This window comes from Chrysemys picta, chromosome 1 (assembly GCF_011386835.1).
Source record: "Chrysemys picta bellii isolate R12L10 chromosome 1, ASM1138683v2, whole genome shotgun sequence".
NCBI lineage: Eukaryota > Metazoa > Chordata > Testudines > Emydidae > Chrysemys > Chrysemys picta.
In genome coordinates this window covers 224913568-224938199 of record NC_088791.1, presented here as the reverse complement: position 1 = coordinate 224938199, position 24632 = coordinate 224913568, and the positions used below count along the sequence as shown (strand labels likewise).

Below are 24632 nucleotides of genomic sequence, written 5' to 3'. Positions count from 1 at the left end.
CCCAACTCGGGTTTCCAGGGTGTAGGAAGGTAGGTGTGACAGTCTCTGGGAACAGAGCCAGTGCTGGGTGTGGACACTGCCGGGAGCAGAAATCGGGGCAGCCGCAGCGGATGTTGACATCCACAGGGTGGGTGGCCCGCTGAGTAAGTCAGAAAGTGGAGATGGTGCTCCTGCCCCACCGCGCAGGGCTAGTCCCAGCCCTGCCTGGGATTGCCACGTGCCCCACAGTTTGAAAACCTGTGTCCTAGAGCAGATCTTTTAGAAAAACTTTCAGTCTTGATTTAAAAATTGTCAGTGATGCAGACTCCACCACGACTCTTGGTAAATTGTCCCAGTGGTTAACTACACTCACTCACTGTTTAAAATGAATACCTTATTTCCAGTCTGAATTTGTCTAGCTTCAAATTGCAGCCATTGGATAATGTTATACCTTTTTCTGTTCGACTGAAGGGCCCATTATTACATATTTGTTCCTCATGTCAATACTATATAAGGAATAAATGAACCAGTTGTGCTACACACTGCATCATATAGATACTCCTGATGTCTGTGAATGTCCCAGGCCTAGTGAGCCAGGCTGAACTTTTGAGAGATGCTCTGTCTATCCAGCAAAATTATTTTTAGATCACTGATCGCTTAAGTTTTCAGGTGCTGCCTGCACTTAAGGTGTCTACCTGTAACCACACCTGGTAAGAGGCTACGGTCAGGGAAATTGAGATATTTGGTGTTGGGTGTGCGGCACGAGGTGTCTTCTCTCCTCTCTTGCCTTATTGCCTGCCTCTCCAGTCTCTGTTTTGAGCTATTGTGGTTGTGGTACATTCCAGGCCCAGCCAGCTGCTGCTGTCACCAGTTCTTCTTCCTCCATCTGCACAAATCTAGGGCTCCCTTATTAACTACTGCACCCTATGTGGGGGCTACAGACCTTTCCCTTCATAATCTTCCTCTGCATCTTCTTCCCTCCATGATCTGCTTCTTTATTATGTAGAGAGAGACTGAATTATTCAATCAAATGAGCACCCTGAGGGCTAGAACATAGCTGAACCGGCCTTTAATATTAGCTTAATTTTATAGAGCCCAAAGGTGTGCCATTATTTCACAGGAGACAGAGAAAGACATAGTTACTGACCCAAATAGCTTAGACTCTAAATAGTGTCATGGGGAAAGGGAGTAACAGTAGGAAAGAGATGTGGGTTACAACCACTGAAAATCAGTGGGTTTTTCAAGATTTACACCGGTGTAACTGGGATCAGAGATTGGACCAGTGTCTCTAGAGGTAATACATTAGAGGCAACACTGCTTAGGTGTTTATTTTTTAAATGTTCTGGTGAATTGAGTGGTCGTAATAAGACAGGCATAGTACAGGCAGACATAGCACAAAATTTCTCAGTTTCTCAGCCAAGACTTCCTGGCCCTGACCAGTAATGGTCCTGCTATTCCAATCTAGGAATGTTTCAAACGAAGAATTGTGCCGTCACTGTGTAGTGATTATGAGAAATAGAGAAACTGTGTCTAGGCTGAGACTGCCAACCTCATTCTAATTTGTGACCTGACCGCAGACCTACTCCTCTTCCCATTGGTTTCAGTGGCAAAACTCTTATTAGGTGGTCTGTTGCAGATTATAAACAGTATATGTAACTGGAGCTCGAGAGGTATGATGTTGGAGCACTAAACAACTGAACCATTCAGCAACCATTCACCATTTCAACAAAATGTAACAAAATGTTAAATGCTTATGGGATATTTTATATCAATTTAATGGTAAGTTGCATTTAAAAAAAATCATATTAACTGTGTTTGGAGCCCAGATCATAATATTCAGCATCATTTTAACAGATGTCCTATATATTAGGTAAATAAAATAGCGTGCGGTACAATATTAAATACTGTTTGGCTGAACTTCATTACACACCTGCAACACTACCAGTGTATATAAGAGACCATTAAGCAACAATGATCTTAACGCTAATATTATATTGGAGCTGTCACCCCTTAACCTTCTCTTTGTGAAGCTAACTAGATTGATCTCCTTGAGTCTATCACTATAAAGCATGTTTGCTACTGATATGGTACTGTCCTGCAATACCTAAGGACAGATGGTTAAATTGTGAAACTGAATAGTATAAGGTACCTTAACACATTTATGACATTGTACAATATATTTTATATGGTAATTGATCCCTGACCATCACTTTGGTGTATTGTGTCAATCTTCTACACATCTGAAATAATATATTTTGCCAAAAAATACGTAGTATGTCAGATTATACTGCCGAAGTTTTAGAGTGGTACTAGGAAAAATATATTAAAAATATTAAAGAAAATAAAGCTCCTATATTAGTGCAATGACCAATTTGCATATGTTAAATAATGTAATTCAACTTTGTTTTTTGTTTGTTACGCACATTGTGTGCTAATGGTTTGTAAAATGTCTTTTTTTAAAAGACCAGTTTTTTTAAAATAAATATCACACAAAACAGTACGCAAAAGCAGACAACTTACATTTTCAAAATTAACTTTTGCAAAATTAAACTAAAAATACACTGAAGGCAACAAGATACAATATATACAAATTGACTGTGATGCTGAGACTTTCTACAACAGTCTAGAACAAATGTGGGGAACCCAAACTCTAGAGAAACATAACTCAGAACTGATAGATCCTCCATTATCCTTGGTCCACTAGTAAAAATCATGACAATAAATGTATTTTTAATTAGCCATAAGAAATATTGTGAAACTGTTTGTAATAATGTGGAAGCAGTTATCCCACACACTTTACTGCCACAGGCATACACAAGTCTGGATCCTTGGCTATGGCCTCAGTAACCTTCCATGTGCATTGAACATATCTGCCTCACCCCATCAAGCCCGAGCTCCAAAAAGGATACCTCAACAAGCAGCAGCACCCACCACAACTTTGGACTAGACGAAGATGTGCTGGGCTGGGTGATGTGTACTTGGCTGTGCTGTCTATAACTACTAGCCCATGTTCACCTCCAGAGCCAGGCATTATGACTCTCAATAATCTACTGTGACCCAGGGCCGCCCAGAGGGGGGTAGGGGGGGACAAGTGGAGCAATTTGCCCCAGGCCCTGGGCCCCACGAGAGTTTTTTGGGGCCCCTGGAGCGGGGTCCTTCACTCGCTCCGGAGGCACTGGAAAACTCTCGCGGGGCCCGGGCCCCCGGAGCTTCTTCCGCTCCGGGTCTTTGGCAGCAATTCGGTGGCAGCGGGTCCTTCTGCTCCGGGACCCACAGCTGAAGTGCTCTGAAGACCCGCGGCGGGGGGTCCTTCCGCCCCGGGACCCACCGCCGAAGTACCGGGTCTTTGGTGGCAATTCGGTGGTGGGGGCCCCCTGCCGCCGAAGACCCCAGGCCCCTTGAATCCTCTGGGAGGCCCTGCTGTGACCTAGCAAACACTTGCATAAGCTACGTGCAATGTGGTCCACATAGTGATGATAGGCTGTGATCCTCTATCAGCTACTCTTCTAGTTCAAGTGGTAAAATTCTATGCTGTGGATATGGAAGCTCTGCGATCTATATGTTTCCACATCATGGAATTTCTGGTTTTTGAGACTGTTACAGGATCCCTCTGTCATTCATTTTACAAGATTAACAGTAAATGAAGCTGAGAGTTGTAAGAAGAGGAAGTTAAAATACTACATTGGCATTGAGACGAGCTGGGTTCTATTCTTTGCCATAGACTTCTCCTGTGACATTGGATAAGGCTCTGTTATCGTGCATGTGCACAAAAGTGCCAGATGAAGGCTGCACAGGTAGTGTTCATTCTGGCACTTACTAATTTTTTAGTGCTTGACTTTACAGTCCCAATGTTTTTTAATGGAGCTTATTTGTATGTAACCTCAATGGAGAATGAACTCAGGTCATTACAGAACTTAAACTCCTGGCTCTACTTTGTGGACTTTATTTTTTCCTCCCCCCTTGCTACCTGCTGCTAAGACATTTCACAGCTCTTTTTAAAATCAAAATTTTTCTTTCCTTGTCAGCAAGGATGCGGGTGCAGCGGTTAAGATAAACTGCTGGAGTTCTGCCATACAGGTGGGCTGTCACCATGACTGAAACTGGGAAGGAACTAAGTGAAAATTTATTCTCCGTTGGCTGCTTCTCATTAAAAAGTGTTTGTATATGAATTTTACATATACAGTATGGATTGCTATAAGTGATAAGAGCATGACATCATAGGGTTTGCTGAACTGGTAGGTAAATGCCAGAGAAACTACAATTTAAAGTAAGCAGACCAACAAATGTATGTTTTATTCTTTCTTCCACTTTGTTTTTTATTTTATTTGTAAAGACAATTGGCTTTTATACCAACTATTTATTTTCTACTGTTTTGATTAGAGCCAAACACTATCACTTTAGTTATTTTGGGCTCTGCTGACTTCAGAAGGGGCTGGGTCTGTCATATGCATCCAGTGGCAAAATTTGTTACCTAAGCCTGACTTTTCAAAAGTGACTCATGAGTATGGATACCTTTGTTTTTAAATGCCAAACTGGATACATCTTAAAGGGACCTGATTTCTAGACAATACTGACCATACACCCCCTGAAAATTAGGAGCCTGTTAGGCATCTCAAGATGAACACTTAAATATTGAGACACCCAAAATGACTCATTATATTTGAAAATATAGATTGAAAAGGTTTTTTTAGGAGAAGCCTTTACATTTTTGCTGGAATACTTATACTAACAGCTTTTTAGCCACCTTGTCACCTTCTACTTGTATAAAGTGCTAAAACTGTAGCATTTGGTATTATCATATTACTACTAAAAGTAATATGACTGAGGAAAATGAAGTTACTCTCTCATGAAAAAAACTCAACAGAAAACCATGTCTTATGGTGCATAGCGAATTAGATTGGGAGTCAGGAAACCTGGCTTCTATTCCCAGTTCTGCCTCTAGCATGCTGAATGACTATGGGCAAGTCACTTAAACTCTCTGTGCCTCCATCTCCCCGCCCGTAAAATGGTACTGACCTCCTCTGTAAAAGTACTTTGAGGTCTACTCATAAAATTGCTATACAAGAGCTAGGGATTATTATACAAATGACTGACCTGTGCCACCGTTTGCCAGCTGGTAGCATCATCCTCACTGGGATGGATTCCATAATTCCATCTCCTCTGCACCACATAGATCACAGGCTCAATTGAAATATTGAATTTTGAAGACCACTTAACCTCCAGTTGTCCAGACTGAAGTTCTGTGAATCTTAATTCTTTCCTGGGTTTCAATGGAACACCTGAAATAGGAGCGTACAGACAAAATGTTAAGACATTTACAAAACAGGGTATGTATGTGTAAGCGAATGTAGGAAGTGTTGTGGGACAATTAAGAGGGAAATGGCTGGACAGACTGAAAAAAAGTTAAGGGGTTTAACATGCATGAGGCGTGGAACTTTCCAAAGTGTTCAAAGTTGGCTTAACTCTGTTCCCACTAAACTCAATGGTAAAACTCATATTAAAGTTAGTAAATTTAATGCCAAGTGCATTTGAAAATTCCACCCTACTTCATTATTTCCTTTATCAACCACTACACTACAATCTACTGAAATTGCCTTTTAAAAGTTTACAGCAATCACTCACCACATGCTGATAGAGTATTATGTTCTCTCTGCAGTTTTGTCATCATGATTATAACACCTCTTTGCAACATTTATAACAGACTGGGGGAAAGAATTACTTTCTAGAGCTGGTCTCTTTTGATTAAATCAGCAAATCAAGTTGTTAGTTGCATTTCTATGGATACTCTTTTGGAACTCATCTATTTCAGTATCTAGCACTCTCTTACTTCAGATCAAGTCACAAATAAAACTGCTGTATTGACATTTAAACCCTCCTATCAATTTTTCCCTATGTATTTTAATTATGTTGTGACTTTAATAAAGCTCTACACAGGTGCCAGGGTTCACTGTGTGGATTGGTGCCACAGATTGTAATTTAAATATGTTTCTACCCTAAGTATTCATTCACAGATGACTCCAAGAAATGACAAATAGTGTTAATATTAAGAGCTCAATACTTTTACATTAGAATTGTATCAAACGAGGGATGTAAAAACAGCCAAACATTAGTCCCATTGAAGTCAGAGTTTTGCCACTGACATCAATGGGGCAAGGATTTGATTCAAAGAGCATATATAAATCAGGTCTCAGATGTTTTTTTCTCCATATCCAGAACTGATATTACTGTATAATGGGAACATCTGTGTCTTCTTAGCAAATCCAAAACTGCCAGTGTGTAAACATAAATTATCAGAACTTTGATCCACTTATCTCTATTTACCAAAGATTTAATTGAGGAATATCTGAGGTTTACTTGTTCCAACTCCTTCACTTCCTTAGATCAACAAATTACCTTTTGCAGAGCTTTATAAACAGACCTTTCCCAATTACATAATCTGCTACAGTAAATAAAGACAAATACTGTCGTAACCTAAAAGCATCATGAGGAAAATTCAGCATCCAAATCCTGTTACCACATAGGTTTAAATCCTGGATATCATTCAACAGCCAGAAGTCATAATCTAATGTAATGAGCATCATGAACTATCTCAGTTCAAATGTCTACATTTTCAAAACCCTTTTTAATTATGATGTACAATAATCCTACAATTTGCATGTTAAGAAATCTTCCATCTGCTTTGCATCAGGGTCAGTTGGATTCACTTGATTGGAAGTAACTCAACCTCTCTGGTGTATGTAATTGTGTGCAGATGGATCTCAGCAGTACAAACAACTAGAGCATAGCACAAGTGCATTTTAGAATACTTTTGTGAAACCAGCATCATCAGTTTCATATCCAGATGTGTGGATGCAATCACTTCTCAATGTGCTTTTTATTATGTAAATGGTCAGTCCCTTTAACCATTCTTGAACAAATTAGTCTTCTGAAATCCAGTGTTCCAGTGTGGAATTCAGTCCATGTCTTGTTTTATATGTGGAATACCAGAGTCCAGGAAATGTGTTACGAAAGGTGTTTTTCAACTAAAACCTATGTATCTGTGCCATGCAAAGTAAATATATAAAGATCAGATATAAGAAAGCATACTTATAACTCAAATGTAAGAGTAACCTAATACCTGGGAGTTGGGGGGTGGGAGTTCAAAATATGTGGATAATTGTGTAAATGGAATAATTTCAGACAATAACATTAATTTTAAATTTGTGACCATCCTGTCTGACTTGATAGCTCACTGGAGGTTTTTTAAACCTACCCTAGCCATGTTTTTTAAACATACCCAAAAAGTTGAAGGTAGCATATAAATGATTAATAATACTCTTTGACAAAAAGGATAGGCTTAATGTGAAATGCAGTGGGCCACAATATTTGCTGGCCTAACTCCACTTATTTCAGTAACATCAGCAGAGAATTTGACCCAATACCTATACATTCTCAGAGCAGTGTTATGGCAAACTTAACAAAAGGAAAGAGAAAAATACACAAATTCACACCATTTGACCATACAGAGGACGTAATCCTGCAAGCAGTTTTGACAACACATCATACAATGATTTCTTCTATGGGACTCAATTATACTCATGGGAATACTTGTTTGCACATTGGGCCTTTATTTTCATTAAAGCTAAAGGACATATGTGACAGATGTGGCAATGTCTTGCAATATCTTACTGCATGAAGTTTATGTATCATTGTGGGCCAGGCACTGTAAGTAATTTCATGGGGTAGACTGACCACAGCCCTGCAGGAACTAAGAACAATGAGGGGTGATTAGGTAAATTAACTCACCTCCAGTACCTGGAGATGCTCGCATACACAGGTCCAGACTAGATTCTCCGGAGACCAACAGACTGAAAAAGGACCTTTGGATAAACAGTCTGAGTTTAAACTAACTCAGCTCAGCACGTTCTTTCTGATCCAGCAAATGGACAAGACCTTTTGTCCAAAGTGGGGAGGGGTCAATCTTCGGGAAAGTATTGCAAGGACTGACACCTATCAGAGTCAAAGTTGAGATGATCCCTTTTAAGCTTTTTAGCATGACTGTAGGTTTTTCTATTGTTTTTAATGTTCTGTCTAATGGTTTCGCCTTAAGAACAAGTGTTCTTGCTTAGAAAGGGCAGTGTGGTAACTTACAACTGCTGGCCATTATGCTGCTCATAAGCCTTATCATAGAATATCAGGGTTGGAAGGGACCTCAGGAGGTCATCATGTCCAACCCCCTGCTCAAAGCAGGACCAATCCCTAGACAGATTTTTACCCCAGTTCCCTAAATGGCCCCCTCAAGGACTGAACTCACAACCCTGGGTTTAGCAGGCCAATGCTCAAACCACTGAGCTATCCTTCCCTCGGCCCGCGCCACTTCCAGCAGCCCCCATTGGCCTGGAGCAGCGAACCACGGCCAGTGGGAGCCGCAATCGGCCAGACCTGCGGACAGGGCAAGTAAACAAACCAGCCCGGCACACCAGGGGCTTTCCCTACACAAGCGTCAGGCCCAGTTTGAGAAACACTGCCTTAGAAGACTAAGCAAAGTGCAGATGCTGGCCTATGCAGGCAGTCTTGCTTGTTTGGAATAACACAGTGTGGGCAGGAAACTATATGGCTTGGAATTACCCCGGTCAGGAGGGAGAGAGACATGAGTCTCTGCCCAAGACAGGTAACAGCTGGGATCCAGAAGCCTAAAAGTGGGTGCCCTTGCTGGACCATGGAGACAAAATACAGGTGCAGTTGCCCTGAACTGTGACAGCATATTAAATTAATTAAAAGTTTTCATTCAATTTTTCTGTCTATTACCAATTTCCAAAGCTTGATCAACGGTGAAACTATAGCAACTTGCATAGGGCTAGTCTACACTAGAAGTGCTACAGCAGCACTGATGCAGCTGTGCTTCTCTGGCGCGACTGGAGAAGACGCTCTATGCCAACAGGACAGCTCTCTCCCATTGGCACAATAAATCCATCTCCACGAAAGGCAGTAGCTATGTCAGCAGAAGTTCTCCTGTCGACACAGCACCATCCACACTGGTGCTTAGATCAATGTAATTTACATCGCTCAGGTAGGGTGGTTTATTCACACCCCTGAGCAACGTAAGTTATACTAACATAACCTATAATGCAGACAAGCCCATAGACTCTCTTAGTTTCAATCTGAGTTCATTTTCTGGCTATGAGTGCTGTCAAAAGGATTAGCATGAGTATTAGATTTGTTCACTAGATCTTAGTCACGCTTGCCGATTTTGCTCTTCCTAGTGGCAGGGAGGTCATTTGTCCTTGGAGAAAATGAAAAGCAAGCCTGCCCAGTTCCATCTTGTTCCTTGTTGTAGGAAGACAATTTGAAGGCCTAATTATCTGAATTCATCAGCTGAGAAAGCAGAAGAGCATTGGTTCTGCCCTCCCTGTGTAACACAAGCAAATACCTACTGAAGATAACTGATAAGATGTTGGAGCAGAATGTTAGTGCTACAAGTATATAATTAGACCAAACTTCTCCTTTTGCATTCATACAGCATATCATATCCTATGTATGCTTTGTCCCCTACACACATCCCTTTAATTTAGCCTGCACCCCACCCTGCTCCACACATGACCCAGTTATAAAATACATTTGAATACCCTCAATTAAACTTACTATATAACATCACATTTGAGGTTTGGTCCTGTAAACTTCTGTTCCCATGCAATACAGATACTCTATTACTTTAGCACCACTTTTTGGTGATTTGCAACAAAAAGAATATGAATGAGTTAATGAAATTGTTCATTTTTAATACTCTTTTGCATATTAATATGTGATGTTATAATAATGTATTAAAGTCTTGTAATTATATAAGGCCTGATTCACAGACCATTGAAACCAGTGGAAATCTTTCCATTGACTTCAATGAGCTTTGGATCAAGCTCTTATTGCAGGTCATCCCAAAGCACTTTACATACAGTGCCTTTCTAGATTCCAAGTTTACTGTGCTTCGGAAACTTTCTGATCAAATTTGCTCTGTTTATGTAAGTAAATCAAAAGAGTTTTCTAACTGCTAACCCTGTCTGGGTTTAGAAAGTCAAGCTAGATAGACTTGGGTAGTGTGGGCTTGATTTGTTCCAGTTCTGTTCATAATGTCCTTGACAGTCCTAACAGAAGTATACACTTCTGTTATTTTCTTATTTTCTCACTAAAGTAAGGGGAATTGACTTTTAATATACACACAAACCAAGTCTATGGAGTGAGAAAGTGTCTTTTATACAGTCACTCTTCAGTGTTAGATTCACACTTTAAGAATATTTAAGTGAACAAAAGTTATTGTTAACAAATTAAAATCTCGAGTCACTCTTAGAGCCAATCATTCCATAAATTATAATACCTTACTGTTGCATGATGAGGAAAACTTTCTTCTCAGAATTTCAAGACTCCAATCAAAGCAATTAAAAACATTTTAATAGAACTTGTTTCCTCAGCTTCTTCAAGTATTGAAATACTGCTTATATGTATTTTGTTAGTATTTTCTAACTGCTTTATCTGTAAGATATCAAGGCCATTGATTCAGGATATAGCACTCATCTGCTTTCCAATTGGATTATCTCTCACTATGTACTTGGTAGTGCTACCCACTTGATTCTTATTAACAAAGATTATATCTGATTTAAGTGATTTTAACTGTTTACCTTTAAATATTTTCATTGTTAAAATTGTTCTTCTCATCTGTGTAAAATGAAGTGACACTTTACATAGACGGGCCAATTTGTTCTGCTTATGATTCAGATTCACTGTTGCCTCCTCTCTGTGGTTCACTGACAATTTGTTAGGGATTCCACGAAGGAATTATAGAAGTGTAGGATTGGAAGGGACCTCAATAGGTCATCTAGTCCAGTCCCCTCCACTCAAGGCAGGACTACATAATAACTAGACCAGTGATTCTCAACCTTTCCAGACTACTGAACCCCTTTCAGGAGTTTGATTTGTCTTGTGTACCCCCAAATTTCACCTCACTTAAAAACTACTTGCTTACAAAATTAGACATAAAAATACAAAAGTGTCACAGCCACATTATTACTGAAAAATGGCTTGCTTTCTCATTTTACCATATAATTATAAAATAAATCAACTGGAATATAAATACTGCACTTACATTTCAGCGTATAGCATATACAGCAGTATAAACAAGTCATTGTCTGTATGAAATTTTAGTTTGTACTGACTTTGCTAGTGCTTTTTATGTAGTGTGTTGTAAAACTAGGCAAATATCTAGACGAGTTGTACCCCTGGTTGAGAACTAGACCATTCCTGACAGGTGTTTGTCTAATCTGTTCTTAAAAACCTCCAGTCACAAAGAACAATTTACAGTTACAATTATATCCTCACAATCACCTCTCTCTCTCTCTCTCTCACACACACACACACACACACACACACACACTTCACTATAAACTTAAAGGTCTTGTTTTTCAGGCAGCTTTATTACAGGCTAAAACACTTAGCACACTAAATGATCTCTACCTTTGTACAGATTTTTTGGTACTTGACATGTATGTCCACATCCATTGGAGCAGCATTTCTTCACCCCAGAACATTCACTGTCAGCCTCACAGCTTTCAACGCAGGCAGCCGCAAAACCACTGGCCTTCTCAGGTGCTGGGCAGTCTCCTTGCTTCACTGACAGGATATACTTGAGGAATTCACAGCTAGTTAGGCATTCATAGTTCTTCTTGGGGAAAAGAGGCTAAAGGGAACATGAAACAATTGTACAAGACTTCAGTGGGGAAAAAAAATAATGCTGAAAGTTTCCCAAGACCTTTGGAAAGAAAATTCAAATATTGCAAGACTACCCCTGCGGATTTACATATCCATGTAGCTTCTAAACAAAGCTTGCAGAGAACAGAATGGTGAATTCCCTCAAACAAGACCACTGTCTTTTATGGAATTAAATTGTTTTTATCTGCCAGCTTTTCTCTTGTTTTCCTCATATTAGCTGACTATGAAGTTGCTTCATGACAGATTGAAAACATTCACAAAACAAAGGGAAAGGGTTGTCTGGACAGTCCTTTTTGGAATTATTCTGCATTTTTCCTTTTGTATTTCATAGCACTTTAACCCTAGTATATTGCATAGCAGTGGTGCAGGAACTAGGAATGCTGGGAGTGCTACCACACACCCCTGCCTTGAAGTAGTAATAGCAAACACCAAATACATTGTTTCCATCATGAGCACCCCTACTATAAAAATCATTCCAGAACCCCTGCTGCATAGTGCCACCCAAAATTACACAGACAAAATGTACTAGTAATATTTTCATTAGGTTGTTGAATCATATTGATGTGAGGGGACTTACCAACATCTTTATGCTAATGTCAATTTTTTAAAAGATTTTTCAATGATCAGTTAATTCTACTTCTGTGAAAAAATAGGTTCCAGTTCTATGGAAAGCTACAAAATGTTAAAAGGCATGTACCATTGTAGTTCCAATAATGGGCTTATGGACTTCATTTAAAGTTGCTTCTAAAAGTATTATGAATTTTCTCAGAGAATGATTTTGGAGCCCTATTCTACAAACCCCTATTCTTGTGAGTAACTCTTTCTCACATTGCTAGTCCCACTGTTTCAGTGGAATCCTCACATGAGTAAGAAATGCTGAATCAGGCCCTTATTTCCCAGTAGACACTTTGCAAACTTCGAAGTTAAATTTTTGCTTCCAAATGTTATCCTGAATAAAGAGAAATTGACATAATTCCACTGCAAGTGAGAATGGTCTGGGTTAATTCAATCAAAATGGCATCTTCTGCAGTGAGGTTGTGGGTGACAGTGAGTGTGTGTGTGAGAAGGAAGGAGAGGCTAATTTTAATCCTAAAACATCACAAATTTGCAGCTAGTTAATTAAAAAACTTTATAGCCCCTCAAGGCGTAATATGTCTTCAAGGCTTCTCCTCCCCAATCTGTTTCACAGCTCATTTTTCTGCTAGCTGCTAAATGTGCTGCTCTTCATTACTGGCCTTTGAGGTTCTAAATTTAGCTTCAATCATAAAATCACTAATCAAAAAGGGATGCTAGCACAGTTTAAATACAATAGAGCAGTGTTCTACTAATGTTTTTCTTTTAAACCAAAATGTGTGAATTCAAATTTGGAAATGTAAAGCCACAGTGAGGAGGCTTATGAGATGTATGTAAGTTATACCCACTTTATACTACTTTAGGTCTTGTCTACATGAGAAAGCTACAGGAGTTTAAATCAATTAAGGCTATGTCTACACTATAGACCTTACAAGGGCACAGATGTACCACTGCAGCTGCGCCACTCTAAGATCTCCCGTGTAGCCGCTCTATGCTGGTGTGAGAAAGTTCTCCTGCCAGCATAATTAAACTATCTTCAATGAGCAGTGGTAGCTATATCAGCAGCAGAGTGTTTTCCGCCGACATAGCGCTGTCCATACCAGCACTTTTGGTGGTGAAACTTATGTCGGTCAGGGGTGTGTTTTTTGTGTTTTACCAAGAAAAGTGGTAGGGTAGAGTAGACAAAACCTTAGTTTAAGGAAATCTAAGGACTTGTTTACACAGAGAAGTTTTACCAGTTGTGCTAACATAGTTATATATGCATAGTTACACCAGTATAACCTGACCCCATGCAGACAAACTTATTCTGGTATAAAAATGCCTTTTTGAATTCAGTTTAAACCCCTTCCCAAGAGACATAAACTATGCCAAAAAAAGGCATTCTTATACCAGAATAAGAGCGGGAAGGCAAAGAGAGGGGGGTTAAAGCAGTATAACTTTATCAGTTAAATTAACACCTTAGATTAAACTAAAAACACTTCCCCATGAGACAAAAACAAAAGTCTTGTCTATGCACAGACTTTTATTAATTTAATGGAAGGATGTTTTAAAACTGATTTAGTTAAACCAGTGCAAAGCCATGTGTAGAAATTCTTATTTTGGATTAAATTCAGTTTAGTTTAAATCTGTAAGAAACTAATAAATAAATGTATATGAACCACTCTCAAACCAACTAGGATTATATACACAATATGTTGCACTGATTTAACTAGTCTATGCTAGAAGGACTTTGCTGATACAGCTATATGGGTATAGTTATAGTGGCAGAGCCCCCTAGTGGATACTTATCTTATATTGGCCTAAGGTGCAAGCCAGTGTAGCTAACCCAGTTCCCCAAACAATATACACCATACTGATAAAAGGAATCTTGACAGCATAGCTATGTTATTTGGAGGCATGGATTTTTTCACTCCCTTGAACCAACATAGACCTGGCCTAAATCAGGGTTTGTCTACCTACGGAGTTATTCCAGAATAGCAATTCCCAAAGAACTCTTCCTGATTTGGACATTCTTGTTCTGGACATTTGGACATTCTGGTTCTGGAATAAGACCGACTTTCTCCAATTTAACGTAATCCACTTTGGAAGGGGATTAACATAAACGAGAAAAAGGCTTTCTTATTCCAAAATAAGAGTGTCCACACATGGAGTTAATCGGGAATAGTTAATCTGCGTTCAGTTCTCACTGTACCTTATTCCAGAATAATTTTCATGTGCAGACAAAACCTCAGGCTAGGTCTACACTGGGGGGGAGGTCAACCTAAGATATGCAACTTCAGCTACGTGTATAGCGTAGCTGAAGTTGCGTATTTTAGGTCAACTTACTTGGCTGTGAGGACGGCGGCGAGTCAACCGCTGCCGCGCCGCCGTTGACTCCGCTTCCGCCTCTTGCCGCGGTGGATTTCCGGAGTCGATGGCTCCGATTTTATTGCATCTTCACTAGATGCGATAAGTCGATCCCCAATAGATCGATTGCTACCCGCCGATCAGGCAGGTAGTGAAGACGTGCCCTCAGTCTTGCTTCATCAACCCAAGAATTTTAAAGAATTCTAGCTCATATATTAGCTCAGATGTGTTTCAAACACACTTTTTCCTACATGGGACCTGAAGGGATGAAAGGGAGTATAGCAGGAATAGCAACTAGCTAGAGAGATTTTAACAGAACTTCTCATATCTGTAAAGTTAAGTAAGCTTGTTCTAGATGGGGGACTCAAGTTTCAACTTGAGGAAAGCACCTGGTTGGTATAAAAAAATCAGTAACAAATTGTGAAAATAATGTTTGTTACTCAGATTTAAAACTACTAAATTGTTACACTCTCATCCTCCCAAAATACAGGAGAATGCGGCATATATAGATTGTGTGTGTTAGCTGTCACCTTAAAGTGCAAACCTCCATAGTAGTACAAATGAAAGAGACAGCCAGAACAAAGTGAGAAAGAATGCCTCAGGGCTGACCTACCTCACAGAAACTTTGGCAATGGTTTTTCTTCAAGTCCCAAGATTCTTTGCAGGGCTCCAGGCACTGGGGGAAATCATGAAAAAGAGAAAAGGGACATGTCAGTAAGAGGAAAAAGTAACATTCATAGCTGACCTTATGCCTTTATTGATTGTTTGACACATAGGAAGTTAATAATAGGTTTCTTTAAACTAATTCTCCTGAGGATAAGATTGTGTCATAGTTTCAGATGAAGGTCATTTTGAACCACTGTTAGATTATAGGAAATGTTTCCAATATTTCTCACTGTACTAGGCAGTATCCTTGGCTGTGTATGTGCCATACCCTTAATTGCTGTGTTGAACCTGGATACCGAGAACAGTTAACACCATGCCACTGGATTGCTCCATTGAGCCTAGAGACAACCGTTATTGTCTATCGTGCTCTTGCAAACTAACCCTTGTCTCCTGTGCTTAACCTAGTAAGTAGGCTGGCATATGAGCTCTGCCAGGCTGGGAGGTGAAGGAATCCTGCCTCCTGAGACCATGGAGTAGCAGTAGCAGAGCTCTCATCACTGTTCTTATGCATTTGTGAGAGACAAGGCCCAATGGTCATGTAGTAGCAGATTCATCAATCCCAAACCACTGCTTCTTCACCTTCAAACTCCACCATACAGGAATAATAAATAAATAAATAAATAAAGATACCCTATCTCTGAGAACTGGAAGAAACCTTGAAAGGTCATTGAGTCCACCCCCCTGCCTTCACTAGCAGAACCAAGTACTGACTTTGCCCCACATCCCTAAATGGCCCCCTCAAGGATTGAGCTCACAACCCTGGGTTTAGCAGGCCAATGCTCAAACCACTGAGCTATCCCTCCCTCCCTACATATACAGTGAGCTTAGTACCATGGTATGCAGGATGTGCAGACCCCCAGCACGGAATCCCCAAACCTGACCCACACTATACACCAGAGCAAAACTAGAGCCAGGCTGTCTGGGACCCTCTATTACCATGGAGAAGGGAAAAGATTTGCCACTTCCTAAAATCTTGACTCTTCCTTATTTTGGGGGTGTTTTTTTAAATTATTTTTAAGGCAAAAGATCTTGGAAAATACTAATAGAGCTGAGAGTAAATTCCATATACTATCCCTGGCCACAGGGGAAAGCTGCTACACTGGAGAATAAGGTCCTTGATGTACAGTTTCGCATTAAAATCACATGTATTCCTTAAATACATATTGCATTTTGTTTTAGAATCAAGAATTTAACATAAGAACATGAGAATGGCCACACTGGATCAGACCAATGGTCCATTAGCCCAGTATCCTGTCTCAGACAGTGACCAGTTCCAGATATTTCACAGGGACTGAATAGAGTGGCTCTCATAGGACCATGTGTATCTACACAATTTAGAAATGAATATAAACATATAACCTATATCTAAGCATAACTGTACATATGTGCCATGGCAAAAAACTAAATGCACTGAAACAAGATTTGCCTTTTATTCCTATTAATGAAAGAGAACTGTGAATTCGATGGGAAAAAAATCATAAAAGTATTAGTCACAAGGGCTACAACAATGAAATATAGCTATCCCCCATTTCCTATTTTGGTGTTTTGGTGTTTTAATCCCAGCTTCTGGCAGTTTAATAACCACAAGATACACTTTAGCATATAGACTGCTACTTTTTAAAGTTTTCACTAAATTCCGTCAATTTAATGAACTCCAGAGTTTTCTTGCTTCTGTGCTATAAGTGCCATACGTCTGAGCCTGATTCTGCTCTCACCCCAGTTTTACAACCTCAACTGGCTTTGATCGAGTTAGTCTTGATTTACAGTGGTATATGAGGGAAGACACTATGAGTGAAATCCTGACTCCATAGGAGCTCTGCCATTGACTTCAATGACCCTATACCTTTTCCTAATTCTTGCTTGGTTACTGCAGAGCCAGAGAAAGCTTTCATTAGTAAATAACACCAGACCCCCATCTACATACAAAAGGGATCTTCCACATGTGCCTCATACTCTTCCCACATGAAAGGAAGGCGCTGTTGCCTCTATGGCACGGCCCCTCCACTTAGCCTGAGGATCTGGGGGAGACAGGACAGTGGCAAGGAGTAGGTTGGGAGGCCTGACTCAGGTCCTCTCTGACATGGGGATCAGCCTAGGAGGGGAGTAACTGATGGCACAAGAAACCATGACTCTGCAGCTTCAATGGAGTTGTATGGCTTGGGTACTGGTGAAGGAGTCACCAGGAGCAGAGAAACAAAGTGCAGATGGGCCTGACCTTCTGCTGATAACCCAGGATTTAGGATACTCTTCATATAGGCAGTTATGTAGCCCCCATCACCATAGCAAAGGGGTGTCTTACTCACATTAATGAATGTGTATTTAGCCTCATAACAACACCAGGAAATAAGTCTTGATATTGCCATTTTACAAGTGAGAAACTGAGGCACCAAAGTCACATGGGAAGTCCCTGGCAAAGCTAGGATTTGAACCCAGCTCTCTTGTATTTCAGTCCATGGCATTAACCAAAGAGACCATCCCTGAGATCTCATGTGCTGTTTGTAGGGAGGGCAAACCTTACCCCATTAATGGCAATGTTCAGGGTCAAATTTCAGGGAGGAGAACAGTACAGATATTTCTCTCTGTTTAGATCTCTCCTGTGGATTTTCTCATGACAGGAATCAATATGTCTCATAGTGGCCAACCTGTGTTAATTTCTAGTAAGGCATTCTATTCTGGTTTACATTACAAATACTCTTCTGAACTGCATTTTATTTATTATATTTAAATAAAGTCCCCCCTCTCCCTTTATATAGGCTTTAAATAGGCTGTTTATCTATGTGTGTTCTGCAAAAGACTGATTCTGATCCACATTTGTTGAAGAAGTGCCCAAAGTGGGGCATCCAATCAAGCTAGGCATTCAGCTGAGGATTCGCCCCTAAAAACAGGAATTTGACAAATGAAAGTCTTGTAAGATCAAGCCCTCAATCAATAATGCCTAGGCAGGAAGATACTGTAAGATATAAAATATGTCATGTTGAATATTTAAATAAAGTCAACCCATTGTCACTAGCAGTGGCAGGCAATATTTGCTTTTTATGTCCAACTCTTCAGAAAATATCTGAACAAAGTATGTGTGTCTTGAAATTAAATATCCGGATGACACATTTCAAACACTTTGCTGAAAGTCATCAAGGGCCCAATCCAAAGTGCACTGATGTCATATGGAGTCTTTCCGTTGATTTCAGTGGACTTCAGACAAGATTTCATTCTGGTGAGGAGAATATACAATTCTTCTGGCCAATAAAAAGAATTTCAAAGAAAGGCCTACAACACTCATGGGAAAAGTATTCTATCCAGCAAGTAAACACTTCCTGGTTTTCCAGATTATTGTAAATGTGTGTCTGTAAAAGGATTCTGAAAATCCTTCTTCCAGGATAAGGCAAAATTTATGCCAGGAAGCAGTTTTCTGCTGATTTTTACTATTTTACTTATAAAGGAGAAAAAAGTCACCTGTAACCATACCACCAGCTCTCAGAAGCTAAGCTAAGTACAGTACTTGGAGGACAGACCACCAATATATACCAAGCTGCTGCAGGAAGTGGTTCTGATGATTCAGTCAGTAGATGGCACTGTTCCCTCTGAGTTACTACTGAACCAATTCCAGCATGATGTTAGGGCGCATTGTGCTGCTGGAGGGGGCTATCCGGCTATGTTTTGTATGAGAGATAAAACTGAGGCCCTAACCACCTGTGGTCATTAGAGGCCCACTGGTACTCTTCATAAGAGGAAAGGTGTTAACCTGCTGGCCTTGCTAAATTCCATTTTGGATAACTGCACTATCCCTATGTTACAATCTGCTGTAGTTTAACTCGGCTTTTCCTTTCCTGTTCTAGTCTATTTTACAGTGTTGCTGTGAACTGTCAAACAATCGCCATGTTTCAACACATTCCCTGCTTTAAATGATAACTGAAATGATCCCAGTATCTTGTATCTTTCAAAACCAATGTAGGTATAAACTATGTCAATGATGACTACATATACTCAGGAATAATGTTAAGCTCTTGCCACTGGTTGAGTTGTATGAATTACTGCTGTTTTCATTAGTTTTGTTTTGCAATCCTTTTATCATGTTTTTCAAATTATGGTAGGGGACACTCTTCACTACGAAAATAATTTATTTGATGCAGTGTTTTTAAATATAAATTAACACAAATACCCATACAAAAAGTATGACCTATAATACTTACTATATTTAGGGAACAGAGTAGGAAGGGATTTTCAAAAATGCTTACTTAGCATTGGCTTATTTCTGGGTTTTACTACAGCTGGTTGGGAATTTTCCAGCTAAATGTTTTTGGGTGGAAAATGGTGATTTGTCAAAAATGTTCATGATGAATCACCCAATAATTTTTTAATAGTTTTAAAATTGATGAAACATTCCATTTTGACATTTGAAAAAGAAAGTTTCATGTTTTGATTCAAAAACATTTTGTTTTAAAATTGTAAGTAATTTATACTAAAACGAGTTTTAAAATACTTTTAAAGTCTAAATCAAAACAAAATATTTCAAAATTACCAAAACATTTCAATTGGCCTGATCTCAATTTTTTTCCTGATTATCAATTCATAAAATGTTTCGAGATTTTGACTTTTCATCATGCTTTGGGATGGGGAAAAATGTTGAAATCTCGAAAATTCTCATGGGATAAGAAAACCAGCTACAAGCCCTTTGTGACTTCAGCGGGAACAAAATTAAGCCAACAGAGAGCTTTTCAAACTCTCACACATAGTGCATTGCAAGTCTTTTCTGGTATATATTTTTAAATGACAGTCTATTAGTTACTCTAGGGGGAAAAGTCTTCATTTTGTATTTGTTGTATGAAGCATCTTACTGTCCCATAGAGGTAACTGAGTAAAACAGTCATGCCAAAATGTTGCTTAAGCATAACTCCCTTTTCTAGCATCAGTTATCATACCCATTTCCACACCTCTAAGGTATTGTATTAGAGATATTGTAAAGAGCTGGGACCTAAATGACTCCAAAATTGTCTTCCACCTGTAAGACACCTGCATTCCACAGCGACAAAGTCTCTGAAAAGATGTAGGTTGTGACTATCTGGTACTGAGAATAGACCATTTTTGGTGGCGGGATCCCAACCATAGAACTCCTTGCCAGAGTGATCAGACTCAACCAAAGAATGACAGTGTTCATTAAGGTCTACAACACATCTTTTTAGTGAAGCCTTCCTCTTGGATGGACAGTCTTAAAAAGAACTGGGAAAAAAAAATCCTACATCAACAGTCAAGCTCCTCTGCCCAAGGGAAAAGTGAGAAAAGTGTCTTTTTAATCTGGGTTTTTGCGTATCTTAGTTTGTGTAATACTTGATACTCTGGTGATAAATAATATCTAAACATCTAAAATAGGTTAGAAAGAGACTAGATGATCATAGGTACTTTGTGGATATTCTCCAATTATAAATTGAAATAGAAATTGTTACACTCTGTATATCAAAAAGTTCACCATGTCTTGCCAGGATAATGCAATCTTTTGGCTTCAAAACAGGAGAAGTTCACCCAGTCCAAATCCACACTTAGCATGCCAGCCCAGTGCAGCAATATTAGTTATAAGAAATATCATATTACAAATCCTATTTTTCCATGAAAACTTTTCTTCTTTACTAGATAAGAGCCATGAGATGTAGGCTACATTTATGGAAACTATTGAGTCAACAGTGTGCCCTTGTTGCCAAGAAGGCTAACGGCATTTTGGGCTGTATAAGTAGGGGCATTGCCAGCAGATCGAGGGACATGATCATTCCCCTCTATTTGACATTGGTGAGGCCTCATCTGGAGTACTGTGTCCAGTTTTGGGCCCCACACTACAAGAAGGATGGGGGGAAATTGGAAAGAGTCCAGCGGAGGGCAACAAAAATGATTAGGGGGCTGGAGCACATGACTTATGAGGAGAGGCTGAGGGAACTGGGATTGTTTAGTCTGCAGAAGAGAAGAATGAGGGGGAATTTGATAGCTGCTTTCAACTACCTGAAAGGAGGTTCCGAAGAGGATGGATCTAGACTGTTCTCAATGGTAGCAGCTGATAGAACAAGAAGCAATGGTCTCAAGTTGCAGTGTGGGAGGCTTAGGTTGGATATTAGGAAAAACTTTTTCACTAGGAGGGTGGTGAAGCACTGGAATGGGTTACCACGGGAGGTGGTGGAATCTCCTTCCTTAGTGGTTTTTAAGGTCAGGCTTGACAAAGCCTTGGCTGGGATGATTTAGTTGGGAATTGGTCCTGCTTTGAGCAGGGGGTTGGATTAGATGACCTCCTGAGGACCCTTCCAACCCTGATATCCTATGATTCTATGATTCTATTTTTCATAATACAACTGAGCATCGGCATCAGGAGCTACTTACAATTTAAAACAGAAGATGACTGTTTGTGGGACACCTCTTCCATCTTTCATTCATTTTTTTGGCATATTATTACAAATTACGCCCAGAAATACAATAACCCTCATACATTCACCCTCCAACGGAAGCAATTATAAGTGCCAAAAAGACTCCTTTGTAATCTTAGCACTTAATTAAAAAAACAAACGAGGTGCACTACTGTGTTTCAGATACAAGAAGTCTGCACTGGCACTTCTTCACTTAGGAAATCCAGTGTGACAACCAGGGGCCAGACACCTCAAGGAGAGAACAGAAGGGTTAACTCCCCCAAAATAAGCAGTTAAACTAATTGCACACTATATTATTTTACTGTAAGGAATATCGAGTAAGATCTTTTATGAAAGTCTTCCATGCATTGAACTTAATAGTTATCATGAGATATGTATACAGATTATGAATGTAAATACATACATATATGTATGAATGTATATACACGTATATATAGAAAACTGTAATTATAACTGTGGTGCATCTTCAGTATTACTTCACAAGAGGGTGGTTAAACAATCAGGGAGGGAGGCCCCGCCCCCAGCCAGACAAGACAGGCTTCAAGCACCTAGCCATTGTCCAGCCTAGGAAAAAAACAAAACAAAACAATGAGGAATTATCAAAGCATATGGGAACAATTTGAAATGGAAAAGAAAACTGCCATCTTCGAAAGCTAAGGGTACGTCTGCAGTGCAAGGTAAGCCCAGGGTTACTAGGACTCGAGTGAGCAGACCCTGGGTTTGTTAACCTAGGACTTGAGCATGTACATGCATTTGTAACCCCAGGTTAGGAATTGTTGAATCCTGGGTCCCAACCTGGGTTCCAGCATCTACACTGTATTATGTGAGCTTGAATCCAACTACCCCATCCCCTTCCTGGCTCCTTGCCAAAATGTGGCCATTCTAACCCATTGTTCGTGGTGCAGTGTGGGAAAACATGACTATCCACCAAACTTGACTGACCAGAGAACAAAGAAAGTCATCCCGAGGGATTGTGGAATACTTTTGGTGCACTCCTGGAGCATTAATCCAGTGGAGCTGTGGCTACACTGCAAAGCAGTTTGAACTCTGGCTCCCAGCTTAACTCTGACTCAAATCCTCTAGCCTCATGTGGTCCTGGCACCCTGGGCTAGAGCCCCGTGTTACCGCAGTTTGTGTTTAGAAGGAAGGGGGGTTAGACTTGAGCCTGAGTTCAAACCCTGAACTTTCATTGAAGTGTAGACATAGTCTAAGAAAGGAGGGAGTTTTTTTCCACTTGGAATAACTATAGTGAGTGAAGGAAAAAAACTGCAACCCCTTTTAAAATAAAAGGGGTTTGAATTGAAGTGCATCTAGAACTTGGGGGACCAGTTTCCAGGTGGGAGGCTGTCCGTGAACACTGGATCCTTTCTGTATGCTGGGTACACTGGGAAACTGTTTTTATGCCATAGGTAACTCTTATTAGAAATGGAATTTTCTCTAATATGAAAGTGTTAAGCCCGAGGTTGTGTGTTTATATTTATTTTCTGTGTAATTTGGATGTGTTTGCTTTCTCCTTATTGTTTTATCTTTGAATCTCTATTTTTTTCTATTAAATACAATTTTTGTTTATTTTTATCCCAAGCAGGTCTCTGGTGTCCAAACTGTGGAGTGAGTACACCAAAGTGACAGTCATATTTGGGGGGCTGGTTTCACACCTTGGGTGTGACGAGCTAGAAGGGTACGATTCAAGTGTCTGGTAGGTAAGAACTCAGGAAGGACAGATTTGGGGAGACCCAGAGCTAGAAGGGCTGTTGATGTCACCCTCCAAAGGGTAAGTAGGCTGGTGGCAGCCAGGGTTAAACCTTAGCCTGCTTATTGGTTTTAGGGAATTCAACCATAACTGTATAGCACAAAGGACCCCAAAGTTACAGGGCAGCTGGTGACGGAATCTCATACTGGTTTGGGTGGATCCCAAAATGTCACACCCAGGTTTAAATTCTAAGACTTATACCTATCAAGAAATGGATTAATATGTTATCAGGCTATAGCCATGAACTAAGAGGAAGCAACGATCACCCCTCTCTACTAGCCTTCAATATGAGTATCATCCCTCCTTTAACTCTATTAACGCCATCCCACACAAACACCTGGCTTGAGGTGTATATGTTACAATGAAAAAATGTTTGCTCATCAAACTGAGGTTACAGACAATGGCACAGTATTCCCACATTGTTTAAAAGATCCTTGTGTTATTTTTTCATGTTCTCCTTACTTTGATTTTTGTCCAATATTAATGCAAGTGACCAGCTCCTTAGCTGTAATCCTTGGGTGTAATCCAATGTGTCAAACTAGTGTAATGAAATGGAAAACTCAGGCACACATTGTTTCTGAACAACACACAACAAATAAAACACTAGAGACAGAGATGCACTAATGAACTGTTCACCTCCTTAATTCCAAGATCTCACAAGACCCAGTGAGGAATACTAAACTGTGGAAGCAACAGCTGTCAGGACAACTTATATCAATACACTGCCTGAGATACCAGTGACCATTTTGTGTGATCCATCCTAAACTGAGACATGCTCGCTCTCTGTTTTTCTTCTCCCCTCCCCCCACTCCAACCCCAGAGGCTGATGAGCCAGTAGCATTAGTGATTATCTCCCTACAAACTAAATCTGAAATTTTATCTCCCAAACCAAACCACTGCCACTCTCAATTGAGAGGGATTAATAAGTATCTTTAAAATACTGAATACGTCTGTTAATGATGATAGATATAAAGCCTACTATTAGGTACGAAACATCAGCTCCACATGACTGCCCTCAAGTTCTTCCTGTGTCCACATTAAAGAGCTTCACAAGGCAGACATAAAACGAGGAACATTTCCCCTGGGAACTGGAAACAACAGGGTTAAATAACATAGAAGTGTTCCCAGTCTATGTTGTTTGTGTTCTCACTACTATAGGTCAGTGAGCACTACCATTTGGTAAAGAG

The 24632-nt window shown here is 39.9% G+C and overlaps 1 protein-coding gene across 2 annotated transcripts in view; it reads right to left on the bottom strand.

Annotated features, from left to right (window-relative positions):
* Positions 1–24632, bottom strand: part of ANOS1 (anosmin 1) — a 184399-nt gene that overhangs the window by 60949 nt on the left and 98818 nt on the right. For both annotated transcript variants that reach the window (XM_005283349.5, XM_005283348.5), the window contains 3 exons: positions 15245–15307; positions 11458–11680; positions 5074–5258 (listed from right to left, as the gene is read on the bottom strand). In XM_005283349.5, the coding sequence (XP_005283406.2) occupies positions 5074–5258; positions 11458–11680; positions 15245–15307 (471 nt within the window). The remainder of the gene's footprint in view (positions 1–5073; positions 5259–11457; positions 11681–15244; positions 15308–24632) is intronic.